The sequence below is a fragment of the Gymnodraco acuticeps genome, unplaced genomic scaffold (genome assembly GCF_902827175.1).
Source record: "Gymnodraco acuticeps unplaced genomic scaffold, fGymAcu1.1, whole genome shotgun sequence".
Taxonomy (NCBI): domain Eukaryota; kingdom Metazoa; phylum Chordata; class Actinopteri; order Perciformes; family Bathydraconidae; genus Gymnodraco; species Gymnodraco acuticeps.
The window spans coordinates 9,809-25,163 of record NW_022991248.1 but is presented as its reverse complement, the minus strand read 5'-3'; the positions used below and the strand labels follow the sequence as shown (position 1 = coordinate 25,163).

Here is a 15,355-nt window from a genome sequence, read left to right as displayed (position 1 = left end):
CGTCTAGGTGTTGCTAAGCTTCCTGTACTGAATATCATAGTCTATTGTCTTAATCAATATCTAGTCAACTCTAAAATACCACATATATGCAATGGCATGATAATATTATTGTGACAAGTCACCTGGTGTTTCTAGAAGATAGACGTAGATGCAGCCAAAATCGACGCAGTCTGTAAGGGCAATCGGACAACCCACACAGCTCTAGTTTACGCTGGTAACGACCTAGAGCACACCCCTCAAATCCAGAGATGTAATCCGAAGACATGCAGCGATTTCTTCGGTCGTTAATTCAGAAAAAAAACCTAGTGCGCTCTGCCTGGCTAGTTAGCTAGCTGTTTAGATTAGCACCTCCAGGATATTTGCACCTCCATGAAAATGGCGTATTTATATATATATATATGGCGCGTGTTGCATTGTGGGTAGCTCGTGACGTCACTGTGTGAAATAATTGGCGTATGAGCGACAGCAGCAGCGCATTTGCAACTTGGAAATATAACCACTATTTTCAATTTGTGGGGATAACGGACGCAAAAAATATTACGGTAAAATGTAAACTGCAGGACAGAAAGCATTGTCCACATCGAATAGCAGCGATGCCAATCTCCTGAAGCACCTAAGTAATGTACATACTATAAAATGCTATAAAACTAGTCGCCAAAGACCCCACCGTCTCAACCACCGGCACTGGACTAGTCAGCAAAATATCAGTGAAAGCATTTCATTTTCAAATGTATTGTTATTATTTTTAAAGTAAAGTAACTTGTTACTTTTATAATTTAGTAACTAATAAAGTAACTAGTTACTTTTTTGAGAGCAGTAACTATAACTATTACTAGTTACTTTTTAAAAGTAACTAGCCCAACACTGGTTAGATTCCACCTTCATGACTATGGATTGGGGAGTGAGTTTTTTTACAACGCACCCCTTTTAGTTATATTAGGTCTTAACGTGTTTGCATACATTAGGGTGTGGTCACTTTGATGGACAGGTCTCTGCGGTGACTGCTGCTTCTAGCTTTCTGTCCCTCTGCTAGCTCCGTTAGCTCCAGGATGCTACAGGGGCTCGGCTGCGAGGCTGATCCGGGGAACACAACTTGAACTCGGACGTGTTTGTTGTGTTGGTGCCTGGTGGAGTATTCTTCATTCAAATATCAGACTTATCTTATGCCGCCTTTTTATTTATTATATTTTCTGACATGCTGTACTGTGACTATTATATATTTTGTTTTAATTATACACTTCTTTTTCTATGATTTTTTTTCACCTTTTTTTGAAACACTTGATTTTGGATGATTTGTATTATATACTTTATTATGAAATTGTTTTCCACTACATACTTTAAACAAAAATATTGTCTGACGTACGTAAAGGGCTAATGTGCAGCGACTTGGTCATTATGGGGAAATGAACACCCTTCAGGCTGATCAATTCATTGAAATGCTTTTATTGATTAAAAAATGTTATTGATTTAAAATGACATGCATCCGCTAAGAAAATGAGTTTGTTGTTACCGTTTGAACTACGTAGCAACGGCAGGAACTGCTTCGATAGCGTTTTTGCTGACCTTTGTGATTACAGATTTGAAAACATTGTTCCTTGCTTTAAAAGTAGCAGAATTCATTAAGTCAAACCTTGGAAAGTATCTAGATATCCCTGCCCTAATGCCAAAGGAACTGCACACTGAATATGTGTCGCCGTTTGATGACCGCTGCGTAAAAAGGAGGGTTTCTGCCCCGTTACTTCTCCGCTGTTTTCTTGTCCCAGTTCCAAACTACAGTTACATCGACCGGACTTCCTTAACAACGGTCAATCAATCCTTGACAGCGGTCTGTCTGTACTGGATTAACAATGTGTCACGTGTTCTGAATTGACCAATCAGAATCGAGTATTTAACTAAACCATGTAATAATATACTATAGCTTCACAAGTTCTTTTTTTACATGCGTTTTTCATATATTTTCCGACATACTGTACTTTGAATTGTTTTCATATTCTATACTAGTATTATAAACTACATCTCAAAGAGGCCTTTTGTTTTGGGTCCTTGTTCAGATCGGATGTTTAGCTCTAACCCAATTTTCAATCAGCAGAGACGGTTTTGATGAAAGAATACATATTTATTGGCAGGAATACACAAATGACTGTAATTGAGTTTTTTGGCGATTAGGCCCCGTTGTGCAGGAGTATCATTCAGGAGGGGAGAAACCGATCCGATGAAACCCCACGGGGTCTAGACCCTGGTTGGTGGTAAACGGATGGTTGGGGGTCGGTCTGAAGGGGAGGGGCTTAGCTTGGACCCTGGTGGTGGTGAATGGATGGTTGGGGTCGGTCTAAAGGGGAGGGGCTTAGCTTGACCCTGGTGGTGGTGAATGGATGGTTGGGTTCGGTCTGAAGGGGAGGAGCTTGACCCTGGTGGTGGTGAATGGATAGTTGGGGTCGGTCTGAAGGGGAGGGGCTTAGCTTGACCCTGGTGGTGGTGAATGGATGGTTGGGGTCGGTCTGAAGGGGAGGGCTTAGCTTGACCCTGGTGGTGGTGAATGGATAGTTGGGTTCGGTCTGAAGGGGAGGGGCTTAGCTTGACCCTGGTGGTGGTGAATGGATAGTTGGGTTTGGTCTGAAGGGGAGGGGCTTAGCTTGACCCTGGTGGTGGTGAATGGATAGTTGGGTTCGGTCTGAAGGGGAGGGGCTTAGCTTGACCCTGGTGGTGGTGAATGGATAGTTGGGTTCGGTCTGAAGGGGAGGGGCTTAGCTTGACCCTGGTGGTGGTGAATGGATAGTTGGGTTCGGTCTGAAGGGGAGGGGCTTAGCTTGACCCTGGTGGTGGTGAATGGATAGTTGGGTTTGGTCTGAAGGGGAGGAGCTTGACCCTGGTGGTGGTGAATGGATAGTTGGGTTCGGTCTGAAGGGGAGGGGCTTAGCTTGACCCTGGTGGTGGTGAATGGATAGTTGGGTTCGGTCTGAAGGGGAGGGGCTTAGCTTGACCCTGGTGGTGGTGAATGGATAGTTGGGTTCGGGTCTGAAGGGGAGGGGCTTAGCTTGACACTGGATTCAGAGGGACAGGAGGTGAAAAAGGGTGGAGGAGGGTTGCGTCGAGTCACCTGAAATGACAGCTGTCAGAGGGGAGAGCAGATTTAAAAGGGTTAGCAGAGCGCTATGATAGGCTCGTGAGAATAGAGCGAAGTTATTGGTTAAGCTGGGAGTGACGCCCCCGATCACTTATTGAGAGGAGAGAGAGTAGTAACACGGACATAGTAAATTAATGAGTAAAGACGGTCTTCCTGGTTGAACTTGCGCTGAGCTTCATTTCTTCACAGATAGCTGATTTCCTCATTTAATTCTAATTTTGTTTCCAGACCCTCCTGGTGGTCGACGTATGGATGAACTCTCTAGATGATGTGTTATGTGTGTCCCACTATAATGACAATACATTTTTTTCAACTCCTCAAAATATATTTTTAAATACTTAACTATAATTTCTTTATAAGTTTATTTTTTGAAATATTATTTATTCTATGACTTCTTTTCCCAGACTTAAAATATAGTTATTTAACATAAATAGATAGACGTGTGATGAAACAAATGCACACCGAGGCAGTCTTTATTCTAACAGTTTAATAAATGAGGCGGTTCCTTCAGTAGAAAATAAACAGAGTTGTTCCTGAAGAGTTTCCTGGAGGTTATTTAAAAAGCAGGTTTAATACAAAAGGGGGTGTTTGTGTTCAGAGGTCATAGGGCGTCGTAGTCGTCGTCGTCTTCGTGTTTCCTCTTCAGCGAGTCCACCCCCCCGCCCGCCAAGCTGCTGCTGATCAGGAGGCTTTTGGAGCCGATGAGCGATGGATTGATGAGAACGTTAGAGACTCCCGGAGAGGAGGGCGTGGCTGCAGGAGGAGCGGAGGGAGAGGGGTTCATATATACATATATTCAAGATTCAAGGCTTTTATTGTCATTTGTACATAGTGTCGATTTGTATAAAACAGTGCAAGTAAATACAAACAAAATATAAATAGTGCAAGAAGAGTCTATATACAAGTAATTGGAATATGATATATAGATACATAATTTGTAGGTTGCAAGACCACCAGAGGAAAGGGTTTAATATATATATTCACTCACAACAGGTGTGTATGTTAGATATATGTGTGTTTAAACATACTTTACTTTGACTCTATTTCATACATTCTTTTAGAAGTGACTATGTTCAGGTGCTATATCTACTGTCTGAGTTTATAAAAGTTGTTTGAATTCTTTGAATAGAAATGTCTTTGTAGAGAACACAAAATCAAAGCTTTCTCTGAACCTGGAGGCAGAAACATGTTGTGATGTCAGATGAGTGTTAAAGTGGTTCCTACTGGTCTTGATGGTGGTCTGGGAGGGGGGGATCTGCACGGTGAACCTCTGCCCCGACAGAGTGACGGGGGTCATCACCTTCTGCACCGAGGGGGCTCCTGAGGGGACGAAACACCACAAAGAAAACACCTTCAGTTTACACTCCCCCACCCCATCAGAGCCTCACTCAAACCCACCTGTTCCACCGCTGACCCTCCCCTAGTTCTGTTTTTTCTTTACGTATTTTCTCGGGTTTTTGTGTTTGCTCTGTCGAAGCGTCTTTGAGTTCCTAGAAAAACGCTATATAGGTGTCATGCATTATTATATACATGTGTGTGTGAGGGGTCGTGTGCAGCGAGGCGGTCATTACTGATGTATTGATAAATATGTGTGATCACGGAGCCCGACGGGAAGCAGACGGTGTGTTATCAAGTATTAACTCTGAAAGTTCCACATTGACCAATCAGAATCGAGTAATCAACTAAAACCATGTGATAAATGCCCAAAAAAAAAATGATCAAAGCCCTCCACCATCTGCCCCCCCCCCCACCTCACTGACCTCCTTCTCTGTGGCAGCCCCGAAGCTCCGGAACTCCCTCCCCCAAGACCTCCGTGAGTCTGAGTCCCTCATCCTGTTCCAGTCCCGCCTCAAAACCCCACCAGGTGTCTCCTCACGTAAACGAGGTGTCTCCTCACGTAAACGAGGTGTCTCTCACGTAAACGAGGTGTCTCCTCACGTAACGAGGTGTCTCCTCACGTAAACGAGGTGTCTCCTCACGTAACGAGGTGTCTCCTCACGTAAACGAGGTGTCTCCTACACGTAAACGAGGTGTCTCCTCACGTAAACGAGTGTCTCCTCACGTAAACAAGGTGTCTCCCCACGTAAACAAGGTGTCTCCCCACGTAAACGAGGTGTCTCCCCACGTAAACGAGGTGTCTCCCACGTAAAACGAGGTGTCTCCCCACGTAAACGAGGTGTCTCCTGACGTAAAGAGGTGTCTCCTCACGTAAACGAGGTGTCTCCTCACGTAAACGAGGTGTCTCCTCACGTAAACTGAGGTGTCTCCCCACGTAAACGAGGTGGTCTCTCACGTAAAACGAGGTGTCTCCTCACGTAAACGAGGTGTCTCCTGACGTTAAACGAGGTGTCTCCTCACGTAAACGAGGTGTCTCCTCACGTAAACGAGGTGTCTCCTGACGTAAACGAGGGGTCTCCTCACGTAACGAGGTGTCTCCTGCACGTAAACGAGGTGTCTCCTGACGTAAACAAGGTGTCTCCCACGTAAACAGGTGTCTCCCCACTTAAACCATGGTGTCTCCTCACGTAAACAAGGTGTCTCCTCACGTAAACAAGGTGTCTCCTCACGTAAACAAGGTGTCTCCCTCACGTAAAACAAGGTGTCTCCTCACGTAAACAAGGTGTCTCCTCACGTAAACAAGTGTTCTCCTCACGTAAACCAGGTGTCTCCTCACGTAAACAAGGTTTGTCTCCTCACGTAACAAGGTGTCTCCTCACGTAAACAAGGTGTCTCCTCACGTAAACAAGGTGTCTCCTCACTGTAACCAGGTGTCTCCTCACGTAAACAAGGTGTCTCCTCACGTAAACAAGGTTTTCTCCCTCACGTAACAAGGTGTCTCCTCACGTAAACAAGGTTGTCTCCTCACGTAACACAAGGTGTCTCCTCACGTAAACAAGGTGTCTCCTCACGTAAACAAGGGTGTCTCCTCACGTAAACAAGGAGTCTCCTCACGTAAACAAGATGTCTCCTCATAAACAAGGTGTCTCCTCACGTAAACAAGGTGTCTCCTCACGTAAACAAGATGTCTCCTCACGTAAACAAGATGTCTCCTCACGTAAACAAGGTGTCTCCTCACGTAAACAAGATGTCTCCTGACGTAAACAACAACGTGACGTCGGAGCTCCGTAAAAACAAAGCTGTCTGCCGCTCTGTTTGACTCTCAGATCTCTGGAGGAATCACAGTTTCTGAGGAACAGAGATATTGTTTTCTGATTTCTTTAACATTTACGGGGAAATCAGCATTTTGGTGTGAGGGCGCACGCCGAGAGGAAGAGGGCGACATTCAGTTATCTTTTGGAGCATACTATGACAGCTTTCTGGACTTTAGCTGTATTGTTCGACTCACCGAGGGTGGGGGTGCCCGGCCGGCTGGAGACGGCTCCGATGCTGAGGCGAGGAACTGTGATCCTCCCCGAGGAGGAGGTCAGCTGACAGGAAACAGAGGTGTTAGGGACAGAAACACTCAGAGGCTTTATTTAATATTATATTCATGGACATGTCGTTCCTGTTTGAAAAGCACTTTGAATTGCCTTGTTTTGAAAAGTGCTGAATAAATAAACTTGCCTTGCCTGCTGTCTATATGTGTGTATATATTAGGGATGGGAATTTGAAGGCAAATGTATATTCGAATATTCGACCCCCAAAAAAAACGGTTAACCGAAATGTAAATATCCTTTAAAAAAAAAAAAAAATGTGGGAAAAATGTTGAACAAATAAAAAATAAATAAATACTTGTTGAAGTAAGTTTAGAAACCAAGTGGAATTTGTCAAATGTATTGAACTGGTGATCACAGTTTGAACAGCTGACAGCTACAGGCTGCAGCTTTCATGCTTAAAACATTACTTGGTTTTGAAATGAAAGAGGGATCAAACACGAACAACATAACGGGTTAGGGTAACGTAACCCGTGACAACAGAGATCAACAACCTGTGACAGGGCCTATGCAGGGTCTATGTCTACATGCTCAGGGGAGAGGCGGGTGCGGAGGCGATTCACAATCAGGCCAGCTGTAGAGGAGACCCTCTCAGCTGTAATCGGGGCATAAGATGAGGCTTGAGTCTGCGTGACCTGCGTGTAGGGAGGGGCAGCAGCCATATCATTGGCTAGAACTAGATCTGATGGATTTGGACATAAACGCCGGTGAAGTCTAACCGGATGCGAGAGAGAGACCAGCACCTGCAGCTCAGCCCGCTGAGAGGGACCGTGAGCAGAGCAAAACACCTTTAGACGTAACACACTCAGCTATGGCGCTGTCGTATACATTGAAGTATTCCATTTGATCATATGTAATCAACTTAGGCATCCTTCACACAAAAAAATATATTCATAACTCATATTCGAATACCTGAATATTTGATGAATCGTTCCCATCCCTAATATATATACACGTGTGCATGTTTAAGTATGTGTAGATATTTGTCATTTCAAACCACCCCTATGTACTTTTTTCGTTTTTATTTGATTTTACTAATGTTGTTCCGTATTTAAATTTCCCATTTTTGGGTCTCTAAAGAGATATGATTTGCAAAACGGTACTTTTAATATAATGTGACCCCAAAAAAAGAATAACAATTAATTAAATTTAAAAAAGCAATAAAAGACATATAGCCAAAACAAGTTTAAGTTAAAATGTCCAAAAAAATATGAAAGAAAATATAAAAATATTGTGTATAAAGACCCAAAGCTCAGGGTTTAATAAAACCAAATGAAGCTCTTTCTAAATATATACCTTCTTCTGCACGGTCTTCAGTCTGTAGTTGGGCGCGGTGAGGCAGTATCTGTCGGGGGGGAGGCGGGGTCCGGTGTACGGCTTGATCAGCGGGAGGGGGGTCAGGTTCTTCTGCCGCGCCACCTCCAGCAGGAACTACAACATGAAACACACACAACACATATATACTGTGGAGGAAACTCTGAAGAGAAACTGATAAATGATTCAGGGACTAAGTGTGTCTTTTGGTATATTTAATAAAAGTAATAAAGAAAGTCAATATATCCAAGTGAAATGGATCTGAATGCACGAACAGAGCAGCTTCACCCTCAGAGGATCAAATGGCTTTGCACCCAGAACACAGTCACACTATATAGTCGAGAGAAAATCCAACTGGTCCCACCCTTAAAGTCTCTTGGGCATCATCTAAATCAATCAATCAATGTTTATTTATAGCCCAATATCACAAATGTTACATTTGTCTCAGTGGACTTTACAGTTTGTACAAAATATCAGTATGACAATACGACACCCTCTGTCCTTAGACCCTCTGTCCTTAGACCCTCTGTCCTTAGACCCTCTGTCCTTAGACCCTCTGTCCTTAGACCCTCACATCGTACAAGGAAAGACTTCCGGAGAAAACCCACAGTTTAAAGGGAAAAATGGGAGAAACCTCAGGGAGAGCAACAGAGGAGGGATCCCTCTCCCAGGACGGACAGACGTGCAATAGATGCCGTGTGTAAATTGAAAAGATAATACATTTGCAACATAGGTAGTCCAAATGTTTGGAAATGCATGTGTGTATAATAGGAAGATGAATCCACGAGGATATCCATCTAAACATCCCACCATGAAACCCCCTCGTCCTTTTTTAAAATCCACATTTGACTTCCTTTGCCTCCTGAAATGTAAAGCCTAAACATCTGTCTCTGTTCAACACATACAAGACTAAAAATATACTTTAACAAAGTAAAAGGCAATCAGAGTGTAAGACTATATGTTTGAAATGAGTATATGATCATTTGACACGACATATACAACCTTTAAAGCTGGGGAGGTCTGAAAAATAATATAATATGTTTATATACGGTTACATGCGCCTTACTGCATCTCCCACAATGCATCTCATTGTGTGACACTGAAGAGACTTTCAATGATTTGCCCTAGACTTCTGCTTTCAGACGTTAATTATGAAGTTATCACCCTATCAGTTAATACTCCAAAGCAGAGGCAATCATGTGATATCATACATTATTTTATATATATTATATATGTATTTTATATAGTCTTAAAGTTACAAACCGGCCCCTTGAGTGCGACCTGAACGCTGATGTGGCCCGCCATGAAATGTGGTTCGAACCCCCCTGACTTAAAGGGGTGCAACGATGACACAATACAAGAGGGGATTTTAACAACTCAACGTAAATATATTTAGTATTTACGTCTCTCGGCGGCGGCGAGGTGAAGGACTGGTCCATGCGGCACTGGATCGCCAGCTTGATGTCGTCAGCGTCAACCGTCGACTTTTGGCGTGAGTCGCGTAGATTTTAGCGTCTTCGATAATAGTCGTCACGTATCCTGAGAAAAACATCAGCAGGAGAGGACTCTTTAAAGTAGAGACACTACCATACTGATATACACCTGAACATCAGCAGGAGAGGACTCTTTAAAGTAGAGACACTACATACTGATATACACCTGAACCATCAGCAGGAGAGGACTCTTTAAAGTAGAGACACTACATACTGATATACACCTGAACATCAGCAGGAGAGGACTCTTTAAAGCAGAGACACTACATACTGATATACAACCTGGACATCAGCAGGAGAGGACTCTTTAAAGTAGAGACACTACATACTGATATACACCTGAACATCAGCAGGAGAGGACTCTTTAAAGTAGAGACACTACATACTGATATACACCTGAACATCAGCAGGAGAGGACTCTTTAAAGTAGAGACACTACATACTGATATACACCTGGACATCAGCAGGAGAGGACTCTTTAAAAGTAGAGACACTACATACTGATATACACCTAAAATATCAGCAGGAGAGGACTCTTTAAACTAGAGACACTACATACTGATATACACCTGAACATCAGCAGGAGAGGACTCTTTAAAGTAGATACACTACATACTGATATACACCTGAACATCAGCAGGAGAGAGGACTCTTTAAAGTAGAGACACTACATACTGATATACACCTGAACATCAGCAGGAGAGGACTCTTTAAAGTAGAGACACTACATACTGATATACACCTGAACATCAGCAGGAGAGGACTCTTTAAAGTAGAGACACTACATACTGATATACACCTGAACATCAGCATGAGAGGACTCTTTAAAGTAGATACACTACATATGATATACACCTGGAACATCAGCAGGAGAGGACTCTTTAAAGTAGAGACACTACATACTGATATACACCTGAACATCAGCAGGAGAGGACTCTTTAAAGTAGAGACCTACATACTGATATACACCTGAACATCAGCAGGAGAGGACTCTTTAAAGTAGAGACACTACATACTGATATACACCTGAACTCAGCAGGAGAGGACTCTTTAAAGTAGAGACAGTCGTACATACTGATATACACCTGAACATCAGCAGGAGAGGACTCTTAAAGTAAGAGACACTACATACTGATATACACCTGAACATCAGCAGGAGAGGACTCTTTAAGTAGAGACACTACATACTGATATACACCTGAACATCAAGCCGGAGAGGACTCTTAAAGTAGAGGGACACTACATACTGATATACACCTGAACATCAGCAGGAGAGGACTCTTTAAAGTAGATACACTACATACTGATATACACCTGAACATCAGCAGGGGAGGACTCTTTAAAGTAGAGACACTACATACTGATATACACCTGAACATCAGCAGGAGAGGACTCTTTAAAGTAGAGACACTACATACTGATATACACCTGAACATCAGCAGGGGAGGACTCTTTAAAGTAGAGACACTACATACTGATATACACCTGAACATCAGCAGGAGAGGACTCTTTAAAGTAGAGACACTACATACTAATATACACCTGAACATAAGGCAGGAGAGGACTCTTTAAAGTAGAGACACTACATACTGATATACACCTGAACATCAGCAGGAGAGGACTCTTTAAAGTAGAGACACTACATACTGATATACACCTGAACATCAGCAGGAGAGGACTCTTTAAAGTAGAGACACTACATACTGATATACACCTGAACATCAGCAGGAGAGGACTCTTTAAAGTAGAGACACTACATACTGATATACACCTGAACATCAGCAGGAGAGGACTCTTTAAAGTAGAGACACTACATACTGATATACACCTGAACATCAGCAGGAGAGGACTCTTTAAAGTAGAGACACTACATACTGATATACACCTGAACATCAGCAGGAGAGGACTCTTTAAAGTAGAGACACTACACACTGATATACACCTGAACATCAGCAGGAGAGAACTCTTTAAAGTAGAGACACTACATACTGATATACACCTGAACATCAGCAGGAGAGGACTCTTTAAAGTAGAGACACTACATACTGATATACACCCTGAACATCAGCAGGAGAGGACTCTTTAAAGTAGAGACACTACATACTGATATACACCTGAACATCAGCAGAAGAGGACTCTTTAAAGTAGAGACACTACATACTGATATACACCTGAACATCAGCAGGAGAGGACTCTTTAAAGTAGAGACACTACATACTGATATACACCTGAAACATCAGCAGGAGAGGACTCTTTAAAGTAGAGACTCTACATACTTATATACACCTGAACATCAGCAGGAGAGGACTCTTTAAAGTAGAGACACTACATACTGATATACACCTGAACATCAGCAGGAGAGGACTCTTTAAAGTAGAGACACTACATACTGATATACACCTGAACATCAGCAGGAGATGACTCTTTAAAGTAGAGACACTACATACTGATACACACCTGAACATCAACAGGAGAGGACTCTTTAAAGTAGAGACACTACATACTGATATACACCTGAACATCAGCAGGAGAGGACTCTTTAAAGTAGAGACACTACATACTGATATACACCTGAACATCAGCAGGAGAGGACTCTTTAAAGTAGAGACACTACATACTGATATACACCTGAACATCAGCAGGAGAGGACTCTTTAAAGTAGAGACACTACATACTGATATACACCTGAACATCAGCAGGAGAGGACTCTTTAAAGTAGAGGAGACTACATACTGATATACACCCTGAACATCAGCAGGAGAGGACTCTTTAAAGTAGAGACACTACATACTGATATACACTTGAACATTCAGCAGGAGAGAACTCTTTAAAGTAGAGACTCTACATACTGATATACACCTGAACATCAGCAGGAGAGGACTCTTTAAAGTAGAGACACTACATACTGATATACACCTGAACATCAGCAGGAGAGGACTCTTTAAAGTAGAGACACTACATACTGATATACACCTGAATATCAGCAGGAGAGGACTCTTTAAAGTAGAGACACTACATACTGATATACACCTGAACATCAGCAGGAGAGGACTCTTTAAAGTAGAGACACTACATACTGATATACACCTGAACATCAGCAGGAGAGGACTCTTTAAAGTAGAGACACTACATACTGATTACACCTGAACATCAGCAGGAGAGGACTCTTTAAAGTAGAGACACTACATACTGATATACACCCTGAACATCAGCAGGAGAGGACTCTTTAAAGTAGAGACACTACATACTGATATACACCTGAACATCAGCCGGAGAGGACTCTTTAAAGTAGAGACACTACATACTGATATACACCTGAACATCAGCAGGAGAGGACTCTTTAAAGTAGAGACACTACATACTGATATACACCTGAACATCAGCAGGAGAGGACTCTTTAAAGTAGAGACACTACATACTGATATACACCTGAACATCAGCAGGAGAGGACTCTTTAAAGTAGAGACACTACATACTGATATACACCTGAACATCAGCAGGAGAGGACTCTTTAAAGTAGAGACTCTACACACTGATTACACCTGAACATCAGCAGGAGAGGACTCTTTAAAGTAGAGCCACTACATACTGATATACACCTGAACATCAGCAGGAGAGGACTCTTTAAAGTAGAGACACTACATACTGATAGAATCTCTCTTCGTGGTAACTCACTGTAGGTGAACTCTAACATCTGGTTTATGACTCTGGGCTCGTACTCGGTGATCCCCATGTCCTTCAGGATCTGGATCATCACCTGAAACACAACCACAGTCAGACCGTCAGCAAAAGAAAGGACCATATTAAATGTATATATAATAGTTCCCTCTGTATCCTCTACAGAAACATGTAAATAGAATCCCACAGTACCGGCCAACATGTGCATCCAATAGGTAAACACAGTTATTATAATTCAATCATCTCTGACATTACTCCATTTTTAACGCATCGTTTTGAAATTTAAAATGCAATATAAATATTATCAATACATTTGGATTTCTATGATGCATTTTATTCACTAATTAATTAATCAAATGTTTACATAATTTAAAGGTCACCTATCAGGCTGTTTCTAGGCAACAGCAGAGGTCTCAGATATACACAAATACATTAAAAACATGTCTATGAAGTGTTTTGCTCCAAACACCAAACAGATTTTAGCCACGCCTCAAATCCCTCTATTTCACTTCCTGTTTCTAAAGTGCTGATTTGGGTATAAAGCTTTAAAGAGGAGGGTCTGAGCTCATGCGGGACCCGGCAGCTACTGTCTAAACTAAATACTGCCGTGATGAAACGCCATATCATGGATTATCAAGGATTCTCTCTGAAACAGTTTGGAGCTCAAAGGCTTTCTCTCTTGCCGGTTATACCACAAGGTGAGTTCCTTTTTACTTCCTGCTTCTTCACACACATGCTCTCCAGTACAGGTTAGCTCTGAGTGTTAGCGATGCTAATGTAAACACCGACCATATTACGTCCAAAACAGTCGGGCATTGTTTCTGATAGCAACGTTTCTGATTGGGCCGTGGGTCCACATTTCAGATATTACGTCATATCGGACGCAAATCTGGATCATCTCCGTTGTTCCCCGTTTTTAGAGATTGGGTACGGAGGAAAAGAGAGAGGGTTTTATTTGCTGACGCTGCATGAGTTCCCAGACACACCGGGGACACACCGGGGACACACCGGGGACACATGTTGATGTATAACAGACATCAGAAAGTGCATTTTGCATGATAGGTCCCCTTTAAGGTACAATCCGAGTTAGAAAAGGCAAAAGCTAATTCACGTTGTATCTACAAAGACTAACCCTGATAGATGATTATTATATAAATGGAAAATGCTTTTGTGGGATTTATTTTAGTCTTCCATGTTTCTACATTAAATTAGAAATATCAAATGGAAATACTCTACTATATCTTGCAGCTTTGAATTGTGTTAGTATTATATATTATAGTTTTTACTCAAGCACAAGATCTGAGAATCACCTCTGACCCCTGTGTATCTGGAACAGTGATAAAAGAAGCGAAATATGAACTAAACGTAATAATTAAAACATTTTGAATGTCCAATAAAAGATCAAATACAATATAATAAAGATACTTATAAAACAAATATTTAAAAAGAAGTTAAACCAATTAAATGTTAGTATTAAGTATAAAGGTTCACACTTAAAGCAGTATATTTGTACAATAAGTGAATAACAGGTGAATCCTTTCTGACCCGGTTTAATTTAAACTCAGCTTACCTGCTAATACACATCCATAAAGCTGCCGATAAAGACGGCTTGAATAACCATTAATGTTAATAACAAGCACCTGCACAGATACATAAACTGTGAGAAACAAGTCGTGTTTACATCCGAACACCGGCTACATGCTAGGCTCAGTCTGCTAGCTGGTGGCTAATGCTTGAATGGAATTTAACGGGGAACATAGAGCTACTGTTAGCCAACGAGCTAACTAGCTCCCGTTAGCATGTTCATCAGATGTCTTTTCTTGGCGTTAACTGGAGGATTTAAACAAAAGCACGAGCCGCGTGAGGTCAACCTGCAGCTTACTGACTGGTAAAGTGTGAAAAGAGAGGTTTTAATCTTTAAACCTGCGCGTCTTTCGGGATGTTTTTCGGAGCAGCCATTTTCAGCGCCTTCTTCCTTCTTCTTCTTCTGTGGTTTCAGAGAGCAGAGCTCAGTGTGTGGAGCGCCGCCCTGCTGGCCAAACACACAAGTATAACCACTATTGAGTTCTGACTTTCATCCATAGACTGTATATATGAAGCTTTCATCTCTGAAATCTGAGAAAAAAGTCATAATTCTTAGATTTTCCACAACAACAAAAATCAGAAAAAAAGAAGCTCATAGAAAAATAAATATTTATCTTTGAGAAAATAAAAAATCAGGAAAAAATCAATATATTTCTGTGAGATTCTTTAAAAAAAAGAAAAGAATTCAGTCTAACAATAATATTAATATTTGATGGATGCATTCAGAA

At 41.9% G+C, this 15,355-nt stretch overlaps 1 protein-coding gene across 1 annotated transcript; it reads right to left on the bottom strand.

Moving 5' to 3' along the window:
• Positions 1–3,596: 3,596 nt before the first annotated feature.
• Positions 3,597–15,092, bottom strand: taf9 (TAF9 RNA polymerase II, TATA box binding protein (TBP)-associated factor). The gene is given in 8 exon segments (XM_034239691.1): positions 3,597–3,877; positions 4,349–4,444; positions 6,471–6,552; positions 7,855–7,989; positions 9,276–9,361; positions 9,364–9,411; positions 13,041–13,122; positions 14,967–15,092. Coding segments are annotated over 8 exon segments (717 nt in total). The 5' UTR covers positions 15,003–15,092; the 3' UTR covers positions 3,597–3,725.
• Between the last annotated feature and the right edge of the window lie 263 nt (positions 15,093–15,355).